This window comes from Chlorocebus sabaeus, chromosome 29 (assembly GCF_047675955.1).
Source record: "Chlorocebus sabaeus isolate Y175 chromosome 29, mChlSab1.0.hap1, whole genome shotgun sequence".
NCBI classification, from domain to species: domain Eukaryota; kingdom Metazoa; phylum Chordata; class Mammalia; order Primates; family Cercopithecidae; genus Chlorocebus; species Chlorocebus sabaeus.
The window spans coordinates 22,294,698-22,317,135 of NC_132932.1; the positions used below are offsets into that span (position 1 = coordinate 22,294,698).

General features: G+C 45.4%; 1 protein-coding gene across 8 annotated transcripts in view; it reads right to left on the reverse strand.

Annotated features, from left to right (window-relative positions):
• Nucleotides 1–22,438, reverse strand: part of HOMER2 (homer scaffold protein 2) — a 144,171-nt gene that overhangs the window by 21,515 nt on the left and 100,218 nt on the right. For all 8 annotated transcript variants that reach the window (XM_007990234.3, XM_007990233.3, XM_037987783.2 and 5 more), the window contains exons 3-4: nucleotides 11,781–11,912; nucleotides 125–217 (exon numbers count right to left, since the gene is read on the reverse strand). In XM_007990234.3, the coding sequence (XP_007988425.1) occupies nucleotides 125–217; nucleotides 11,781–11,912 (225 nt within the window). The remainder of the gene's footprint in view (nucleotides 1–124; nucleotides 218–11,780; nucleotides 11,913–22,438) is intronic.

The window sequence follows — 22,438 nt, forward strand, 5'->3', positions numbered from 1 at the left end:
TCATTGAAAAAGCCTTCAAAATGACCTACTGTCAAAATTCCCTATTTCTGGCCAGAAGTGACAAGGAACAAAGAGTCCCCATCACCAACCCCACTGAGATTTACTTCATGGACAAATGTCTTACTTGGGAATGATCACTTGAGGTCTCGATTTTCTCCTGCGTCTTGTCTTTGGCTATCTTGGCAGCTTCTTTCACCTCCTGGAATTTCTCTGCAAACTGAACATGAAGAATAGTTATTAAGGCTTTTATTAACTTCATTCATGGCAGGCATTCAGAACCCACCTTTATTTATTTTGCATCCATTTTAGGCCCATACATTCTGTATAAATCCAGAAGAATTTTATTTGCTATTAAATGAATATAAGGATGTATATTCCAGTAAACAGCCCTTGGCAAGGTCAGATCTGAACCGATATCTAAGCTACCGAACCTAGTTTGATGATGATGTATTAAAAACAAACTAATACAAAAATGGCAAATGAAATTTGGCTATACCACAAAAGAAATCCATGGAAAACTTCACAATCCATACTGAAAAGATCCAAAACCTTTTAATGTCATTTTTCTCTAGATGAATACTAAGTATTTACATATGAAATGTCTTGATGCTTACAGTTTAAAGTACTTCAACAACAATAAAAGAGATGAAGATATGTGATAAAATGTTAACAACTGTTAAATCTAGGTCATGTGTATATGGGTTTCATTATACTATGCCCTCTACTTTTTATTAATATCTTAACAGTTCCATAATAAAACAATTCTTCAAGTCCTGGGATAATCATATCATTCACTAGCTTATTGTCACTGACAAGGTGGCCAATTTTAATTAGCAAATTCATTGTTCGAACAGAGAACAGCCTGTGATAGTGCTGGTATGTATTACAAAGTAAGAGCTAAATATGTTTGCAGACAAAACAAAACTAGCAAGTCGCAAGGCTACCAACAATTCTGCAGGTTTTATTGAGAACTCATTTATTTCTGAGCACAGGCTAGCCTCTGAGTATCTTCACAATGCCGACAACAGTGGTCTGCTTTAGGAAACTTTGCTAGATAACACATGTAGGTGAACCCAGCACCCTAGGGTAAGCAGAAAAGGTCAGTCTTTCTGTTCTGGCCTGTGTTGCAGGCCCTGTCAATAAAGCCACAGCTGGGGAGGCTTCCTATTTAACTATTGCATCGCTGGCAGAGGAAAATCACATTACCTATTGCTTAAAACGTGAGGTCCAGCAGGGATGAACAAAGCCTCCCTCACTTTTTCTTTTTGGGGACCTCTTAAGGAAAAACATCATTATCACAAACTCCTTTGTGGCAGGGTCCACATCTTTCCTCTTTGCACCCTCCTCCCATACCTGGTAGAAAGCAGGGATGTACAAATAAGTTTGTTCAGTGAATGAACAAGTTCTAGGCTTGCACAGCTCTGCCCACTTTAGGAAAAAAAAATCATGTAAAAGACTTGGTTCCTGTCTTCAAAGGAGCTCCAAAAGTCTATCTAACAAAAAGATTTTGTTTACATCCAAACAGGTAAGAATTAAAGAGAAAATTTCAGACAATAAGCTTAAAATATAATGAGGTAGGATAAGCCCTATGATATGGTTTGGCTGTGTCCCCAAGCTTTGGCAGGATTCCCATGCTGTGTGCAGTTTACGCACTTGATGACCTGCGTCCCAGCTGCTCCAGCTGTGACTAGGAGGGGCCAAGGGACAGCTCGGGCCATGGCTTCAAAGGTGCAAGCCCAAAGCCTTGACAGCTTCCACGTGGTGTTGGGCCTGTAGGTGCACGGAAGTCAAGAATTGAGGTTTGCTAACCTCTGCCTATTTCAGAGGATGTATGGAAACGTCTGGATGTCCAGGCAGAAGTTTGCTGCAGGGGTGGGACTCTCATGGAGAACCTCTGCTAGGGCAGTGCAGAAGGGAAATGTGGGGTCAAAGCCACCCCCAGAGTCCCCACTGGGGCACTGCCTAGTGGAGCTGTGATAAGAAGGCCACTGTTCTCCAGACCCCAGAATGGTAGATCAACCAACAGTTTGCACCATGCGCCTGGATAAAGCCACAAACACTCAATGCCAGCCCATGAAAGCAGCCAGGAGAGAGGCTGTATCCTGCAAAGCCACAGGGGCAGAGCTGCCCAAGACCGTGGGAGCTCACCTCTTTCATCAGCGTGACCTGGATGTGAGACATGGAGTCAAAGGAGATCATTTTGGAACTTTAAGATTTGACTGCCCTGATGGATTTTGGACTTGCATGGGGCCTGTAGCCCCTTTGTTTTGGTCAACTTCTCCCATTTGGAACAGGTGTATTTACCCAATGCCTGTACCCCCATTGTACCTAGGAAGTAACTTGTTTTTGATTTTACTGGCTCATAGGCAGAAGGGACTTGCCTTGTCTCAGATGAGACAGGACTGTGGACTTTTGAGTTAATGCTGAAATGAGTTAAGACTTTGGGGGACTGTTGGGAAGGCATGACTGGTTTTGAAATGTGACGACATGAGATTTGGGAGGGAATTGAAAGATATGGTTTGGCTCTGTGTCCCCACCCAAATCTCATCTTGAATGTAACTCCCACAATTCCCACATGTCATGGGAAGAACGTGGTGGGAGGTAACTGAATCATTGGGGCGGGTCTCTCCTGTGCTGTTCTTATGATAGTGAATAAGTCTCAGGAGATCTGATGGTTTTAAAAATGAGTTTCCCCACATAAGCTCTCTTCTCTCAACTGCTGCCATGTGAGATGTGCCTTTCACCTTCTGCCATGATTGTGAGGCCTTCCCGGCCACGTGGAACTGTAAATCCAATAAGCCTCTTTCTTTTGTAAATTGCCCAGTCTTGAGTATATCTTTATCAGCAGTGTGAAAATGGACTAATATATCCTATCAGATACATTTTAAATAAATAATCATTTTTAAAGGTGTGGTATTAGTAGATGCATGATGGAACAGAACAAACGGGTGAGAAATGGGCCTCACCTTTTGTATAAAAAATTAGCTTATGACTAAGGGGGAATCAGAGATTAATGAGGAAGATTATTCAACTATAATTGAGATTAGTAAACTGAGAGAAATGAATTTAAATCCCACAAACCTGTAGCATGATAAATTACTGATGAGTTAAAGGGGGAAGAAAAATAAAATAAAACTTTAAAAAATCAGGATGCTCCTGAAGAAAAAAAAATCTGGATGCAAACAGAACTGAGCATGTATCAAGCTTCTGCTTGAGAGGTGGGTGGATAATTTTCTAAACTTGGAAGAAATTTCTTAAAAACCCACAAAAGTGACAGACTTCACTACATAACAATTTAAAGCTTTTGAATATAAAAGGAAAAAAAAAAAACTAAACCAGAAGGGAAACAACAGCCTTGGGAAAATATCTATAGCTAGGTTAGTACAACAGAAAAAGGGCTATTTTCTTTAGTATGGCAAGAGTTTGTACAAACTGAAAAGTATGAAAAGCCCAATAGATAAATGGCAAAATTCAGGAATAAAAAATGCAATAACGACTTATAAAAAAGATTATTCAGCCTTGTTGGAAATGCAAATCAAAATAATGAGGTACCATTGTTTGCCTGTGAAATGAGCAAACCCTGAAGACAATTAGATTCCCTGTGCTGGCAAGGTATTTCTGGTAGTGTTGTGTACTGGTGCAGCCCCACTGAGAAACTATTTGGAAATATGTCTCGTTAGTGAAAAAAACATTCATACCTACTGACCCAGTAATACTGCTTCTGGGAAACGATTCTGCAAAAATAATCGGGAATATGGGGGAAAAAAAGGCCCTCAATACCAAGATGTTAGTTCCAGCATTGTCTACAAATACGAACACTGGAAACCACCCAGTGGGTCCTAGGAGAATTAGAGAGAAACTTCCTCTCAAAGCCTCCAACTAGCAGAAGTGCCAGTCATGAGAGCCGTCTAGTAATTGTCCTTTGGTGAAAAATCGCCTCCCTCCAAGTCTTGCATTTTCTAATATTTTCCCCTTATTCTTAAAAAAAACAAAACATATATGCTTGTAAACTTGGAAAATACAATTTAGAAAAAATATTTTTTTCATATGATTGTTGGCTGCATGTATGTCTTCTTTTGAAAAGTGTCTGTTCATGTCCTTTGCCCACTTTTTAATGTGTTTTTTTGTTGTTGTTGTAAATTTAAGTTCCTTATAGATGCTGGATATTAGACCTTTGCCAGATGCATAGTTTGCAAAAATGTTCTCCCATTCTGTAGGTTGTCTGTTTATTCTGTTGATAGTCTCTTCTGCTGTACAGAATCTCTTTAGGTTAATTAGATCCCATTTGTCACTTGTAAGTAGGAGCTAAATGATGAGAACACAGGGACATATAGAGAGGAACAACACACACAGAGGCCTTTTGGAGGGTGGAGGGTGGAAGGAGGAAGATGATCTGGAAAAATACATATTTTTTAACTTTTAAGTTATGTAAGTTACATATATAACTTATTTATTTTACATATATATATATATATATATTTTTTTTTCCTTTTGAGACTGAATCTTGCTCTATCGCCCAGGCTGGAGTGCAGTGGTGCAATCTCAGCTAACTGCAATCTCCACCTCCCGGGCTCAGGTGATTCTCCTGCCTCAGCCTCCTACTGAGTAGCTGAGATTACAGGCATGCGCCACCATGCCCGGCTAATTTTGTATTTTTAGTAGAGACGGGGCTTCACCATGTTGGCCAGGCTAGTCTCAAACTCCTGACCTCAGGTGATTCGCCTGTCTTGGCCTCCCAAAGTGTTGGGATTACAGGCATGAGCCACTGTGCCCAGCTATATATATATTTAGACCTACGGTCCCATTGAGGTAGGAGGCAGGACTCAACTCTGGACCAGATTGAAGACTGGCTAATGCGCTCACCAGAGCCATGACAGTTTACCCATTCCCTGGCAATGAACTAGAAGTTACCACCCTTTTTTTGGGAAATGTTTGAATAACCTGCCCCTTAATTTGCATGTAATTAAAAGTAGGTAAAAATGTGACCACAGAACTGCCCCATAGCTGCTGCTCTCGACACACTGCCTACAGGGTAGCCCTGCTCTGCAGGAGCAGCCACAGAGCTGTAACACTGCCACCTCAATAAAGCTATTTTCTTCTACCACCAACTCACCCCTCAGTTCCCTCCTGGGCAAAGCCAAGAACCTTCCCAGGTGGAGCCCCAGTTTATGAGCTCCCCTGGCCTGCAACACCATCATCCAAGATAAGAACCACATAACCTTCTGATATATTTCTGTCTGTATATATGCATTCATTACCTATATTTCTTTTAAAACAGATTATATATCTCATTTTATGGCCTCTTTTGAAATAAACAATATGATAATAATACTTCCATGCAATTATATGATCTTCTACTACACCTTTTTTTTTTTGAGACAGAGTCTCACTCTGTTGCCCAGGCTGGAGTGCAGTGGCGTGATCCTGTTCACTGCAACTTCTGCCTCCCAGGTTCAAGTGATCCTGTTGCAGCCTCCTGAGTAACTGGGATTACAGGTGCCTGCCACCCACACCTGGCTAAACTTTTGTATTTTTAGTGGAGACAGGGTTTCACAATGTTGGCCAGGCTGGTCTCAAACTCTTGACCTCAGGTGATCCACCCGCCTCGGTCTCCCAAAGGGCTAGGATTACAGGCGTGAGCCACCACGCCCAGCCTCTACTACACATCTTGATCGCTACATATTACCCTGAAGGATACACCACAGTTTAACTAATTTCCTACTACTGGAAGTTAGGGCTTTTTTTTCTGTTATAAATGAGGTTGCAATCTTTGTAGTGAAATCTTTATGCCCAGTTACAATTGTTTCCTTAGAATAGATTCTTGTCAATGAAATCCATGGATCAAAGGATATTGAAACCACAAAGGTTTCCAAAATGTATTTTTTTTTTTTTTTTTTTTTTTTTTTTTGGAGACGGAGTCTCGCTCTGTCGCCCAGGCTAGAGTGCAGTGGCCGGATCTCAGCTCACTGCAAGCTCCGCCTCCCGGGTTCACGCCATTCTCCTGCCTCAGCCTCCCAAGTAGCTGGGACTACAGGCGCCCGCCACCACGCCCGGCTAGTTTTTTGTATTTTTTAGTAGAGACGAGGTTTCACCGTGTTAGCCAGGATGGTCTACGATCTCCTGACCTCGTGATCCGCCCGTCTCGGCCTCCCAAAGTGCTGGGATTACAGGCTTGAGCCACCGCGCCCGGCCTCCAAAATGTATTGTCAAATTCTCACATCTTCATTAAGGTCATTTTTTGGAACTTATTAAAATTGTGGTAATAATTTTAAACAAAATCATTATCATGATAGAAAATGAGACCATTACTGTTTGATTTCATTTGTGGCTTTTTTGGCCTTAGCCATTGAAGACCTGCGGCAAACACTACTGTTTGCTTATTTAAAATCTGTTTCTTTTCCCTTAGCTTAAAAGAATCTCAAGTTTTTCTGGAGCAGGAAATTTCCTAGGTGCTAGAGAATGAAAGCTAGTTTAAGCCAATCATGGAAACCCGTTTCCCTGGTTTTTGGTGGGGTAGGGGAATGGGCCAGGAACCCAGAATTGACAATGGGGCCCAAGAAATCTGCCAGGGGGGTTGCTGTGGTACCAGCCTCTTCCTCCTCCCTCTCGCCAAGAATGCAGGTGTGACGGGTAGAGCTTGAAAAGTCATCTTATCACCATAAAGGAAAGGCCAAAGGCCAATAAAAGAAAAAAAGAAACAAATGAAATCCATGCAGATCCGTCAGACCCAACATCATGGAGCCACTGTACCAGCAACCACCTGCCTCAGGACTTCTCCTTCACATGAGAAGAAACTACCCCATGTATTTAAGCACTGTGATTAGGTTACCTGTTACTTGCAACCAAAAGCATTCTACCTAAAACATGTCAAAATAATTATTAATATCCTCCATTTTAAAAATTAGCTGTTAAATCAGGACCCAGAAGGGGAGGAGATAAAACAATGTTCTTACAATGACACTGAGTGAATTAAAGTGACTATACGGGGACAAATTTGAATTACAGATGAAATCACTGAAATGGGACAAAAGTAAATGCCATGCATGTATCAGGGTTTGGCTAGATCAACCACAGTGCACTGGCAACGCCATCCTGGGTCGCTCCCCGTTAAGGGCAGAATGTGTTTCCTTCTGTCTGTAACGAATAAGATGGAACCAAACTTAGAACAGTGACAACTTGAGGTCAAACGCCACAAAGAATCTAAACTTTAACCTCTGGCTCACTCTTATATTTGTTCCTCCTTCTGTCTCCTTTCATAAGCTCTTCCTTTTATCAGAACACGCAAGTCCCTTTTCAATTTCCTTCAGTAGGCTGGGGTTTTATGTCCTCTCCAGTGGATGGACAGACGAGTCCCAGTTTACTTCTGAGAAAACACAGCTTCTACTATTTTTGGACAGCCTATCTAAAGAGCAGAAAATTGCCCTGTAATAATACTTTTTGGACTGTGGTTGGGAAATAGTCCTTATAATGGAGCGGTTAAGACCAAGGCATCTAATTTTCTTTCTGGGGGGTAGAGAGGGAAGTATATATAAAGTGTTCTTAGATGAAAATGTCCACACTGGTGTTCCTTTCTCTAGCCTAGTTATAGTGCTTGATTACCATTCCCCTATAGGGCTGTGGGTGGTTGCTCTGGGAAGTCAGGAATACTCAGCCTGGCTGTCCCCTCAGCACACACCTTGGGAGCCCTCAAGGCCAAGCTCCTCTGTGCTAGCTAACTGTCACTTGTTGAAATGGCCAGACTAACTTCATGATAATTTATCAGTGTGTGGTTAATCATTTCCTTCAGAGAGCAGGGGAAGAAGTTGATTTGAAACGTTTGGACAAAGGGGTTATCTGAGGGCTTCCCTGACAAGTCTTTGTGATGATGGAGGTTGTGGGCACAGAGCAGAACTCCAGCACTGCACCAGAGGCTGAGTGGCTTGGGAGGACAGTGCACTCCTCCTTAATGATAGGACATTTTCTTCTGTCTGGGAAAAATTAGGGGTGCCATCCTTGGAAGCCAGCACAGCTCAAGGTCTCTTCAGTTTGCAGGGGCACAGAACATTTAACTTGGACAACATGTTCTGGTTTTCGTTTGGAGTTCTCTCTGCTGTCGATTCTTTTCATAGAAACCTTACCCCTTTCTACCTAGCTGCTTGGGTTCCTTTAAAGATTGAAGAAATTGTTCCAGGCAGCTGTAAGTGATTCTCTCAAACCACCCTTGGCTTCGGGGAAGAACTCCCAGCCCTGGGAGGGATCAGGAGCATATGACCAGGACGGGCCTCCCAGAGACCACGTCTCGGACAGAAGCTCCCAAGCCTAGTTGTCTGGATATGAGGCAGGTGTGGGAAGGGGCCACTCGGCTGAGGCAGAGCGGGTTCCCAACATACCCTTCCTCACCAAGCACCACTTCAGGAGGGAAAGCACACACCCCCACTCCCCCCTCAGACAGAGGTTCCAGCTAATTATTCTTTCAACAAGTCACCATCACATTTGCTTCTGCTTTAAACAAATTCTCTCTGCTCCTCACGGCACCTGTTCCTCTTCCCCGTTTCAGAAAACAGCCTCACTATCCACCATCCCTCATCACCCCAGAATGTCTTCTTCCTCTTTCGTTCACCCAGTTTTGCCAATATTTGCGCCTCAGTCTTTTTTAAATTTCTCCAACTCTTAACCCTTCATCAGCTCTACCCCGGACTAAAACAATCTAATCTGACTTGCTGCCAGAAAAAATTCTACCTAAAATGCAAATCTGATCATTTTCCTTCTGGACTTAAAATCCTTCTCAGGCCACAGGACAAAGTCCAGAAGCTCTGGCATGACCAATAAAGCCTTCCAAGACTGGACCTTAGCAGCCTTACCCACCCTGAAAATCCTGGACACTCCATCAACAGTAAACTCTCCACAACTTCCCTCACACACCTCAGTGCCACGACTTCCCTCCAGCTATCCTGTTGTCGGGCAGACGACAGAAAAGGGAAATCCTCCCTGTGGGCAAACCCTGGAACATCTCATGGTGCCACACGCACAGCAGAGGTGGCCTGGATTTGACATCTCGGCGGGAATGGTTAAGGGCCTAGCTGCATGAGGAGGTACCGGGAAGAAACAAGGTGACAAAGAGGTTTGAGAAACAGCAATATCAATGGGTCCAAATGGAACCAGAGCCTGAAAATACTCATATTCCACATGCATGCTCTTCAGAGGCCTTTACAGCAAAAGAGAGTATTTCAAACTAGGCGGCAGGAAGGGCTGTTCTACGGACACCCAGTCATTCACTTTCTCCAGGCAGCCTGGTACTTGCTCAAAAGACTTAAGGACACACTGGCCATGGTGCCAGGGGAAAGGGCACCAAATGGCCTTGAAAACACATACTCCTGCTCTCTATGGCCACCCTGATCTCCTGGGCCTGCTGAGTGTCCTACTGCCAACACAGTGACCCACGCCAAGCATCACACCTCTAGGTACCAGGCAGCTCCCTGCTGAAGGCTGATTCCACTGGGCCCCTTCTTCCAGGGGAAGAGTGATTTATCACCAGAATAGACACTGTGGACTGCCATGCCTCTGCCAGCCATACCAGCCAAAGATTTACCCAATACTTTCTATCCCACACGACACTGCTTCAAACCAAGTGAGGCTGCAGAGAACTCACTTCTCTGCACATGAAAGTAAGCAAGAGTCTGGTTGCCATAGGATTCTCAGCTCCTCCCAGGTACCTTATCAGCCAGAAGTGGCAGGCCTTGCAGAACTGTGCTGCACTCGTGCCTGCTGAACATCCTGGGCTTGTGTGCTGTAATCCTGGAACTGAGGGATTGTGGACGGAGAGGACGTCTCCCATAACTATCTCCAATGACCTGCCCTTGAGATTTTTGCCTTTTGCCCATGTTTCCAGGCCCTGGTGATCTGGAGGTTTTACCACCCAGGAAAGAATGCTTCTGTGAGAGGGTGGCACAAGGGTGGATGCTCAGAGTGCCACCAGGTCATTTTGGGCTTCTCAAGCTTCTAAGGAAACAGAGTCCTCATAGAAGTACCTTGGGATGCAGAGGAGGACAGTCTGTGGAGTATCCCCACTGGGGAGCTCATTTGTGACTGGGTATCTGATGGCTGGATCTGTGCGCTGGGGACCTCCTTGGAAGTGTGTGTGCGCACACACATATGTGAGTATACACATACATGCACACACACTGGACAAAGGAAGGGGACAAGTTAGCAGGCTCCTACTGTGGGGGGCTTCCTGACTCACCCTAATTTCCCACTCTTTGGAAATTGTCTTCAATACACACAAGTAACCCAAGCAGCCAAATGTGTTCTAGGCAACTCTGTCAATTCCCCAAGAATCTGGAAATTTGTGAAGCCTTGGAACAGGGGCCACATCTCTGTATCCTCAGTGCCGAGCATGGTGTCAGCAGAGCAGAGGCTGGGTCAGCACTTGTCCAGTCAGTCAGATGTTCACAGCAAGAGTCTAGAGAAAAACAACTCCTAGAGCCAAGCTGTCGGAAGCAAGTCTGGCTCTGGCCCTTTCCTGGATTTGCAACTCTCCTCTGCACTCCTTGAGAGACTCCAACATTCTTCCAGTAAATTTCTTTGATTTGTAAACTAGTCAGTCTTACCTTAAATCAAAATATTCTCAATACTTACAAAGGGCTCTTCTACCACCCTAAAAGGAAATGTAGTCTCTAAAACAGGCTCTCAGCCCCTTTAAACTGCTGAGTGAGGCCTCTCAGAGGCGATCAGTTTATTCCCTCAGTTCTTGGGGTTCTCCAAGGCTGTGGTCAGACATGATCTGCCCCTCAACACCTTTCTTGAGACGGAGTCTGGCTCTGTTGCCCAGGCTGGGGTGCAGTGGCCGGATCTTAGCTCACTGCAAGCTCCGCCTCCTGGGTTTACGCCATTCTCCTGCCTCAGCCTCGGGCCGGGCGCGGTGGCTCAAGCCTGTAATCCCAGCACTTTGGGAGGCCGAGACGGGCGGATCACGAGGTCAGGAGATCGAGACCATCCTGGCTAACACGGTGAAACCCCGTCTCTACTAAAAAATACAAAAAACTAGCCGGGCGTGGTGGCGGGCGCCTGTAGTCTCAACACCTTTCTAACCATCCAAGGAGTATGTCCCAGGCCCCTTGGAGAAGTGACTTGGAGCTATGAATCCTCTCCCTAGAAAAAAAAGCAACATACACACACCACTGTGTGGCATTTTAAGGGACATGGGGAGTCCAGGCTAAGAGCTTCCATTATGCATCACCTTACTCCCCAAGGGCTCCAACCACAGAGTCACTGACATTGACAGCTGTCAGAGACAAAGTGTGCCTTACTTCAAAAGGGGTAACATGCTTATTTCATCAAGATGCATTCTTGGCAGCAGGAACACAGTCTCTTCCTTGGAAGTCCTATAGTAACAACCCTCCAATAACTGTGACCTCACACAGGAAGGTCACCTAATCCTCAGAGTCCTGAAAACCCAATGGATCTGGTTTTGGCACACAAGCCAGTGCCCAGTCTGTATGCTGATACCGCCGGGCACAGGGAGCAGTGGCTGACACCTGGAGGGGAGGATGGACTGGCCACGCTGCAACTTCAGACCCCAAAGCAGCATTTGTTAGATACAAATTTCCCTTCCCCAGATGACTTCAATGAACCTGGTATTTCAAAAGGGCCCCTGCTTTGGCGGCCCCGTGATGCCAGAAGGAGTGAAACCAAAGACCAGAAAGGAATCCCGCTCACCAAGGGCACATCCCTCGGTGGGCAATCACTGAATGAGAATGGCATCTGATGCGGGACTTACTGTACTGTGGATAGGACCATGTTACCTTTGTCAGCTGCTGCTCAGAGGAAAACCCCAAACCAAACACCGTGTTGGCTCTGCTGTCGGCCCACTGCCCAAACTTCTGTGACGTTTTGGTGAAGGTCATATTCGGTGTAATTGTGCTGTTTATGATCACCTGCAGAAAAACAGCCCGAAGGGTGAAAATTTAAATGTTGAATGAGACAAAGTCATTCCTTAGAAAGTCTTCTGTTGGCAAAGCCAGTGCTTCAAGCCTGCATCTCCTGCTCTGCTAAATATGGTCCCAAGTTCTCCTGGCACAACCCATGCTGAGTCAGATACACAATCATGAAAAGGGGCAACTTCAGAGACTTAACAGTCAGTCTAAAATAAGATCCTACATGTTATCTGTGGGAGAAAGTCTCTCCTAAGCAAATAATAGTTTCCCAAACTGCTATTTATTTACCCAAAGCTGCCACGCATCAGAGTGCCCTTAATGGCTAGCCATGTCCCATATTCTCTGAAGAACTGCACTATGTCGCTTTATGAGTCACCTGGAGCCCCAGTGTCCAACTCAAACAATTGAAAATCTCTATAAGCAAGTGAGGCCTGCTGCTTCTCAACAGAAAGGAGCAGGTACAGTCCAATTAGGATAATTTGTAGAGGGTTAATTGACAAAGAAACTAATTATACAGGTGTGAGTGGGGTACAGGGAAACTGTAAGGATAGTGCAGCAGCCTGGTGCTAGCTGTCACCACTCCTTGGCCTAAAAGAATAAGGGGATGGAGTGGCTACAGACCCTGGAAGGGTGAGGGGTCACGTAGAGCAAGCTACCTTGAAAAGAGAGGTTACCTTCTGTTGGGGGATACAGTCAGCACATGGCGACCTCACAGGAGTGGGAAACTGGGGGAGCAAACACTCTCGCCTCTCCCTTTGATCTCCAGTTGCCATTGGACAAACCCAGCTAGAAGCTAGAGGGCATGGGAGCCCACTGATGTCTGCAAGTTAGCCCCTCAGGGACCAGAGCAGTGTCAAGAAGGGTAGAGGATGAATCTGAGGTGGAAGGGTAAAAAGATAATATCTAGCACATGGTACATTTATTCATTCAAACATTTATTGAACATTTACTATGCACCAGACACTCTGACAATCAAAGATACAAAGATGAATGAGTCAAGGTTCCTGGTCTTTCAATGGCAAGTAGTCAGGAAGAGGGCAGAGATATCAAACAATTGATAAGGGTTATAAAATATCAACAATGGCTTACTTAAGTAGAAATCATTGGAAGTCCTAAGACTCTAAGAAACACTCAGGAAAAATACTCTTGGAAATAAAGGATTACTGGGTGTCTACATAAGGGCAGGGTGGCAGTAACCACTGGCTGCTTCCTCATCAGATGATCTGAGCAGAGAATAAGAGTAATATAAGTAAATACTCTAAAGAGTGAACCTACCAGCAATTTTACTTACTAAGGTTGTTTATTCTCAATGGTCAACTCAGAACACTTTCCTTGTAACTGATAAAACAGAGAAGAGAAAAAAGTTTGAATGGCATAGCCCTTGCTTTCCATGGTAGGAACCTGAGTCTACTATTCTGCTAAAGGACAGACCTTCCAGATACAAATTCTTGCCTTAACTAAAGGGATCCAGACAGTGAGTGACAGCTGTCACTAGTAGTAGAAGTATCACTGCTATTGCTATATCTACATTTATCTATCTATTAGACTATTGAGTTTGCTAATAAGCCACTGGCTCAAGAGAAAACCTTGGCTTAGCTGGTAAAATAATTTTTAGAATACTAACAACAGCAATTACTATTTGTTGAACACTTATTGAGTGCCTGATTTATATCAGTTCACTTAAACCTTACAACAAGCCTATGCATATGACTATTCCTTCATTTCACAGAAGTAACTGAGATTTGGGAAAGTTTTTTTTTTTGTTTGTTTGTTTGACTTTTTTGAGATGGATTCTTGCTCTGTCACCCAGGCTGGAGTGCAATGGCATGATCAAGGATCACTGCAACCTCCGCCTCCTAAATTCAAGCGATTCTCCTGCCTCAGCCTCCTGAGTAGCTGGTATTACAGGCGCCCGCAACCACGCCCAGCTAATTTTTGTATTTTTAGTAGAGAAGGGGCTTCATCATGTTGGCCAGGCTGTTCTCAAACTCCTGACCTCAGGTGATCCGCCCGCCTCGGCCTCCCAAAGTGCTGAGATTACAGGCATGAGCCACTGCACCCGACCGAGATTTGGGAAAGGTTAAACTAACTTGCTTAAGGTAACACATTAAAGCTGGCCAGCAGGAGACTCTAGAGATAAAAACCCAGTTGTCTGACTCCAAAACTTGTCCAATAAACTTCTATATCATGTTGCTTCTCATTTTATACACGATGAAGGTAACAAACATTACTGCCTCTCTTCTTTTCCCCATCTATGAAGTACTGATGTCCATGTGCTACGGTCCAGGTGACTTTTTCTTTCCTTATAATAACCCTTCCATAATGCCAGTGGCCATGTGAGTTAGGACATTTTACCAAATGTTTTCCATCTGGAAAACTGAATGCAACATGAGAAGTCAAGAGATCTGCCTGCTGTCACTGGACACTATCAAGAGATAGGGGCAGGGGAGCAGGGTGTGGAAAATGCAGATCTAAACTACTGGCAAGTGTAGGGCAAAGTTATGGGACCTTGGAGGGTGGTGGGATTCTGGTTCAGTCCCAAGCAGGACAGATATAGTGGAACCAAGGCAGACCTAAGGAAGGTGTGTGGCTGGGAGCCGGATCAGAATGGATCACATAACCCCCAAAAGCCAACTCTGGTCATCTCTCAATTACCAGAATCCTGGAAGGACAAAGCAATGACTACATCCATTCAGAAACTGGATTCATTTTAAATCTTGCTGCTACCTCATTGCAGGCCTATGCCCCTAGGTCAGTCACCACACGCCAAGTCCCCTTGAAAAGCAGTGGGAGGAGGCTGGCCAAAGTACAGGACATGGCTCTTAAGCTCACCCAAACAGGCTGTCCCAGAGGCAGCCAAGCTGGAATAACAATGGTGATACCCCCTGCTATTTCTTTAAAACTTAGTTTCTAGGGCACTTTTTCACAGTCTTTAATCCCCATTTTTTTCAGATGGCGAAACTGAGGCTGAACAAGTTCAAGTGACTTGTTCAAGGTTATAAAACGAATAAGTGGCTAAAAAGAATACAATGCATGTCTTATTTACAAAGCAACAATGGACTGATTTCAAGAGCTAAGTCTATTTATGACGGCTGGAGGTTCATTCAGCTTCTTAAATCTGTAGACTCATTAGTTTTTAGAAAATTCTCATTCTCTCCATGAATATTGCTTCCGCTCTATTCTCTCTCCTTGCTTCTACTTCTGGGACTCCAATTACAGACCTGCTAGGCTTTTTGAGTGTGTCCAACATTTTTCTTTGAGATAGGGTCTTGCTCTGTTGCCCAGGATAGAGTAAAGTGGCACAAACATGGCTCACTGCAGCCTCAACCTCCTGGGCTAAAGTGATCCCCACATCTCAACCTTCCAAGTAGCTGGGATTACAGGTGTGCACCACCATGCCCGGCTAATTTTTGTATTTTTTGTACAGATGGAGTTTTGCCATGTTGCCCTGGCTAGTCTCAAACTCCTGGGCTCGACCAATCCATCTGCCTCAGCCTTCCGAAATGCTGGGATTATAGACAGAAGCCACCATGCTGGCCATGCCCAATATTTGTTACACTCATCAATTATTTTTTCCCTGATTCTTGGTTCTCTCTGATTCTACTTGGGTATTTTCTATTAATCTGCTTTCCAGGTCACTAATCCTGGTCACTGATGTATCCAATCTGCTGTTAAATCTATCCATTATTATCTTCATTTCAGATATTGTTATTTTTTAGTTCTAGAATGTCCATTTGGTTCTTTCAAAAACAAAATTCTAAGTCTCTGGGAATATTCTCCTTCCTTTCATCTATTTTGTCTACATTCCCTCTGTTTCTTTGAATATATTAATCATAGTTTGCAGGCTCATGCCTGTAATCTCAGCACTTTGGGAGGCAAAGGCAGGTGGATTGCTTGAGCCCAGGAGTTCGAGACCAGCCTGGACAACATGGCAAAACCCCATCTCAACTAAAAATACAAAAATGAGCAGGGCATGGTGGTGTGCACCTATAGTCCCAGTTACTCAGGGGACTGAGGCAGGAGGATCACCTGGGGCTTGGGAGGTCAAGGCTGCAGTGAGCCGTGATTACATCACTGTACTCCAGCCTGGGTGGTGAGACCCTACCTCAAAAAAGAAAGACAAGAAAAGAAAGAGAAAGAAAGAAAATAAAAAATCATAGTTTGCAATAGCATTATGTCTTTAAAAACAAAACCATGTGCATACCTTAATTTTAAAATATTTTGTTGCTAAAAAATGCTAAGGATCATCTGAACCTTCAGCAAGTTATAATCTTTTTGCTGATGGAGGGACTTGTGTCGATCCTGATGGTTGCTGACTTATCAGAGTGGTGGTTGCTGAAGGGTGGAGTCATTGTGTCAATTTCTTAAAATAAGACAATAATATTTGCTGCATTGGTTGATTTTGCCTTTCACAAAAGATTTCTCTGTAGCATGCAATGCTGCTTGACAGCATTTTATCTACAGCAGAACTTGCAAAAACAATATCCACTACCAACAGAATGGATAAACACACTGTAGTATTTCCATATAAAGAAATACTAATCCAGCAGGAAAATTAACCAAGGCTAACCAAATTGATCAGCATGGATGAATCACAAAAATTCAACATTAAGTAAAAAAAAAAAAAAAAAAAAAAGAAGTTACAAAAGAACACACACATTATGAGTCTCTAGTATGATTCTATTCATATAAAGGTCAAAAACAGGTAAAACTGAGTAACAGATTATTTAGGGTAGGGGTCAGCAAACTATAACCCTCAGGCCAAATCTAGCCTATGGCCTATTTTTGTAATTAAAGTTTTATTGGAAGACAGCCATGCCCATTCATTTACATATTGGTCTATGGCTGTTTTCTGGCTACAAAAGTGTCAAATATCTGCAGCAGAGACTGTACAACCTGAATACAAAAGTTTTTTAAAAAATTACTCTCTGGCCCTTAAAGAAAAAGTTTGCCAACTTCTGGTTTAGCAATATATACACATGTGGCAAAACTATACAGAAAAGCAAGGGAACGCTTAATACACTCTTAATAGAGAGTGGTGATCTCTTGAGGAGTGGATGGGAGAGCATCTAACTAGGGAAAGGCCCATTGAAGGACTTCTGAAGTATTAATGAAAGATGTACTTCCACTGGGTGGTGGGTACATATGGGTTTGCTTTATTATTAGACATTGAATGGTGCCTATTAATACAAACGGTTAAAAATAAAGCCTACAAACCCGTAACAAAGTTGTCAGGGAGGCTAATCTTCAGAGTGGGCAGAGGCTTATGAAAACAGCAGGGAGTACCCTTCCTGCCCATGGAGACACTTGGAAAATTGTGTTAGGGTGGCTGGACCTGTGGGTTCTGGCGTCAGAGGAGATGCGAGACTTGAGTAAACTGAGGGATGAGAAGTGAAGGGGTCATCAGGTGGAGAGTGTCATCTGGTGGAAGAGAAGAAGAGGCCCAGGGCAGAAGGCTGACTTAAGAAACAGCAGGTGAAGGAGCTGGCAGTACACCTGCCACAGGTGGCCAGGAACCAAGGAAGAATGAAGCCCTGGGAGCCAAGGGTGAGTGTGTGAAGGATGAGGGCACAGTTGAGTGTACAATGTAGCAGAATGACTCAGCAGAATGAGAACTGTTCCCCCCTGGAGAGAGGGGAGAATAGATCTGGGGGAAGGAACCAAAGCCCAGAAGGGAGAAGGGGCTGCACTAGAGCACCCCAGGCATAAGCTTCATATGGGCTCCCATCTCTGTGTACACCTTCCTCTTGTGTGAGTCATCTCTGAAACTTTCACAGAAAAAGAAGCCACCCTAGTAAAAGACCCAGTCCTGCAGATCAGTGGGACCAAGTTGTCACAAAATGCACAAAACACACGTAATCAAGGGCTACTTGGAAGTAGCAAAATGCTAAGCTCCTCCTGTCTCTAGTCTCACCTGCTCTAGATTTCAGAGGAAGTTGCTCATGAAACAGGCAGGGGGAGACAGGCCCATCGGATTCCCTTTATGAAAAGTCTTTCCCAAATCCAGGGAGATGAAGTTGGATGAACCTGGGAGTTTTCCACAAGAGGCTGGGGCTGAGACATGTCATCTGCTCCAAGAGTAGTTATTAACAGGTGCTTCCCTGTCTCTACTAAAAATACAAAAAAATTAGCCGGCTGTGGTGGCGGGCGCCTGTAGTTCCAGCTACTCGGGAGGCTGAGGCAGGAGAATGGCGTGAATCCAGGAGGCGGAGATTGCAGTGAGCCGAGATCACGCCACTGCACTCCAGCCTGGGTGACAGAGTGAGACTCCATCTCAAAAACAAACAAACAAAAAAACAAATCACAGACAGCGAAGAAAAGAAAAGCTGAAAACCTACTGTGTGCTCGGAACCTTCCTAATGCTTGCTCCCTTAACAGAAGGTGCTCTATATTCAAAGGAGTGAATTCTAATGATGGGTGGATGAGCAGAGCCTGAATGTGCTCCTGAAAGTAATTTTACATTCCTAAAAGAAAATACCAAACAAGTCAGAGTTTTAGAAGCTGATATCCTCTGAACCATCACCATCAGGCAGCACTCACAACACAGCAGGTGCAGCTAAATATTTGTAGAAGGGATGACCTCTAAGGTCTCTTCCAATACAGGTTTCTGTGATCCTATAAATAACTGAGAACCAAGGGCAGCAGAGTCATCCAGAGCTCCCAGGAGAAGCACCTGCTTCAGGCAAGTCTTGTCCACAGGCAGGCAGTTTCTCATAAGGATGGCAGTGATTAACTCAGTCTGGAAAGAGTGCCAACACCACAATGAAATCAAGTGCTGTGATGGCTCAATTAACCAATGCTCTGAAAATGGAGTTTCTTTATAATGGAGCTGGCCGTTCTGCCTAAAAACTCACCATAAATCACGTGCCTATTGGCATGTGCCACATGGTTCATAGCAGTGCTCTGAGAAGCCAGGAGTGGGGAGATGCCCTCACGTGGCTCCCATCTGTCCAGTGTCTATAAACAGGGACAACCCAAGGTTTGGATTCTTGGTCCCCCCTTGGCGGTGACCCTGCCCCTGTCTGCTGTCCTTCTGTGGACACAGTATACCTGCCACAGGCCTGGAGAGAAGATGGCCAGACTTGACCTCATCATCCACTCATTCCCCCACCCACTTCCATGGCGTTGCCCACCCTGGCTTGGTGCTGGGACTCCAACAATGAGCCAGGCATGGTTGCCACCCTCGAAGAGCTCACAGTCTCCTGGCAGCCCCAACACTGACGTGGATCCACATCAGCCCCTAGAGCTTGGGCAATGCTGAGGCAACACACTGAAGTTTTCCCACCCACTCACGTCTTTAGACAACAGCTGGAACTGACACATGAAATATTGTCCCAGGGAAGAAGGAAATGTCTTTCTGTTTTAAGAATTAAGAACAGATCTGAGTACAGATCTTCCGATGATGAGTAGCACCAGCTGCTTCCAGAGGGAGGAGAAGCTGTCCATACATCCCTCCCCAGGTGGAGCGTGATACATGCTTGGACAGGGCAGACGAGCTGGCTATGCCTGGCATGGAATGACAGCTGCTAAAGCTGCTGGCCACAGCTTTCCTTCTCAAGGAGCCTGTGCTCTCTGGCTGCCCACAGTTTACACAGAAGCTGAATCTTATGTGGCCTTTGCTCAGAATGACCTCTGAGTCCATTCTATACCAGCCACTTCTTACAGAAACACATCTACTCCTTCACTGGGGAGGAGTGGAGGAGGCTTCCCCTTCCAGCCCACAACAGCCTCCTGCTTTGAGAGGGACAGATGGCCCAGAAGTACCACTCAGAGGCTCAAAGTAATAAACTTGATGTGGCCCAGCCAACAGAGAGAGGCAGGACTCAGGCACTAGACCTGCCCAAGGTCACAGAGGTGCAGTGTAGGGAAAAGAAAGAAAGATCAGACTGTTACTGTGTCTATATAGAAAGAAGCAGACATAAGAGACTCCATTTTGTTCTGTATTTGAGATGCTGTTAATCTGTGACCCTACCCCCAACCTTGTCCTTGCAAGAGACATGTGCTGTGGTGACTCAAGGTTTAAATGATTTTGGGCTGTGCAGGGGTGCTTTGTTAAACAAGTGCCTGAAGGCAGCTTGCTGGTTAAAAATCATCACCATTCTCTTAATCTCAAGTACCCAGGGACTGGCCGGGCGTGGTGGCTCAAGCCTGTAATCCCAGCACTTTGGGAGGCCGAGACGGGTGGATCATGAGGTCAGCAGATCGAGACCATCCTGGCTAACACGGTGAAATCCCATCTCTACTAAAAAATACAAAAAACTAGCCGGGTGAGGTGGCGGGTGCCTGTAGTCCCAGCTACTCAGGAGGCTGAGGCAGGAGAATGGTGTAAACCCGGGAGACGGAGCTTGCAGTGAGCCGAGATCTGGCCATTGCACTCTAGCCTGGGTGACAGAGCAGGACTCCGTCTCAAAAAAAAAAAAAAAAAAGGTACCCAGGGACACGTACACTGCCAAAGGTCGCAGGGACCTCTGCCTAGGAAAGCTAGGTATTGTCCAAGGTTTCTCCCCATGTGATAGTCTGAAATATGGCCTCGTGGGAAGGGAAAGACTTAATCATCCCCCAGCCTGACACCGGTGAAGGGTCTGTGCTGAGGACTAGTATAAGAGGAAAGAAGGCCTCTTGGCAGTTGAGATAGAGAAAAGCATCTGTCTCCTGCCCGTCCCTGGGCAATGGAACATCTCGGTGTAAAACCTGATTGTATGTTCTGTTTACTGAGAAAGGAGAAAACCGCCTTAGGGCGAAAGGTGGGACTTGCTAGCGCAATGCTGTTCTTTATGCACTAAAAAGGTTTATGGAGATGTTTGCATATGCATATCAAGGCACAGCACTTTTCCTTAAACTTATGTCACAGAGATCTTTATTCATATGTCTTACTGCTGAGCTTCTCCCTACAATAATCCTATTATCCTGCTACTTCCCTTTTTCTAAGATGGTAAAGATAATTATCAATAAATACTAAGGGAACTCAGAGACCCGTGCAGGCGTGGGTCCTCTGTATGCTGAGCACCGGTCCCCTGGGCCCACTTTTTCTTTCTCTATACTTTTGTCTCTGTGTCTCATTTCTTTTCTCAAGTCTCTTGTTCCACCTAACGAGAAATGCCCACAGGTGTGGAGGGGCAGGCCGCCCCTTCAGTGCAGCCCATGAGCTAAGACACAGCCCCAAAAGTTAAACGCATCTGACCACCTGTCATCACGGTTCAGACCAACATTTGGGATCAAAGGCCTAAAACCAAGTGGGCTGACCCAGTGTGGTAGAACACAATAAGGAGGACACCAGGAAGTGTCCAAACTCCCCCAGCCCAGGAGCCTCCATGCCTATGTGGTCTGCCTGAGGCTCCATAGCATGCATGAGGCCTGGGACGTGCGGCTGGGCAGGGAGCAGGGCTCCAGGCTTGGGTAGCCAGTGAACATGGAACCAGAACAGATGCTCAGGAATAAGAACAGAAGGGGAAGCAAGCCAAGTGAACAGAGATGGGGGTAAGGGTGGGCAAGAGCAACAGACAAGAGCCCATAAGAAGACACTGGCATCAGCACAGATGCCCAGCAGTCAGCTGGATACACTGCACCTGATTCCAATCTGCAGACAGCAGGCGATCCATCTGGAGTATTCGGGCAGGATGGAGACCGGGCTCAGGGAGATGAGGACCTTAGTAATGGGTGGGGAAGGGGCAAGCCACAGGGGACCAGACAGTAGCAACAGTTGCTACCACTCTAGGGTTTTCTCTCCATGCCCACCCGACTTGTGGAGCAGCTGAAGGCACAGGGTCTGATCTAGACCTGGGATGCTGGGTTTACAGGTTGCTGCCTGCCAGGTCGAGAGAGGGCCCAGCAGGGCTGAGTTTACATTGGGACCACTTTCCAGTGCAGTGTGGTCAGGTTCTCCAGATGCGATATGTGCTCCCATCCCCAATCCCTGAGTGCCAAAGATAGTAATTAAACAGCTGAGGTCCATCCCTACTCCCCACTTCCTGGGGCCTTCTGTTCCCTCATGGGATGCTTCCTTTTGCAGAACGAGGCTCTGTCATGGATCTCTGGTGCCACAGCACTAAGGCAGGAACACCAGGTGGCGGCAGGGCATGGTGGCTCACACCTGTAATCCCAGCACTTTGGGAGGCCCAGGGATGGATCACTTGAGGCCAGGAGTTTCAGACCAGCCTGGCCAACACGGCAAAACCCGTCTCTACTAAAAATATATAAATTATCCAGGCAAGGTGGTGGGCACCTGTAATCTCACCTACTTGGGTGGCTGAGGTGGGAGAATCGCTTGATCCCAGGAGGTGGAGGCTGCAGTGAGCTGAGATTGTGCCACTGCACTCCAGCCTAGGTGACAGAGTGACACCCTGTCTCAAAAACAAACAAACAAAAACAAACAAACAAAACAAAACACACACACACACACACAAACAGGTGGCTGGGCACCACAGAATGGGTAGTCCAAGATCCTCCAACTAGCTCTGAGTTCCAGCGGCATCCCATGGCCTAGGTTTTGGATTCCCAGCCTGTAAGTGAGTCTATAGCTTGATGGC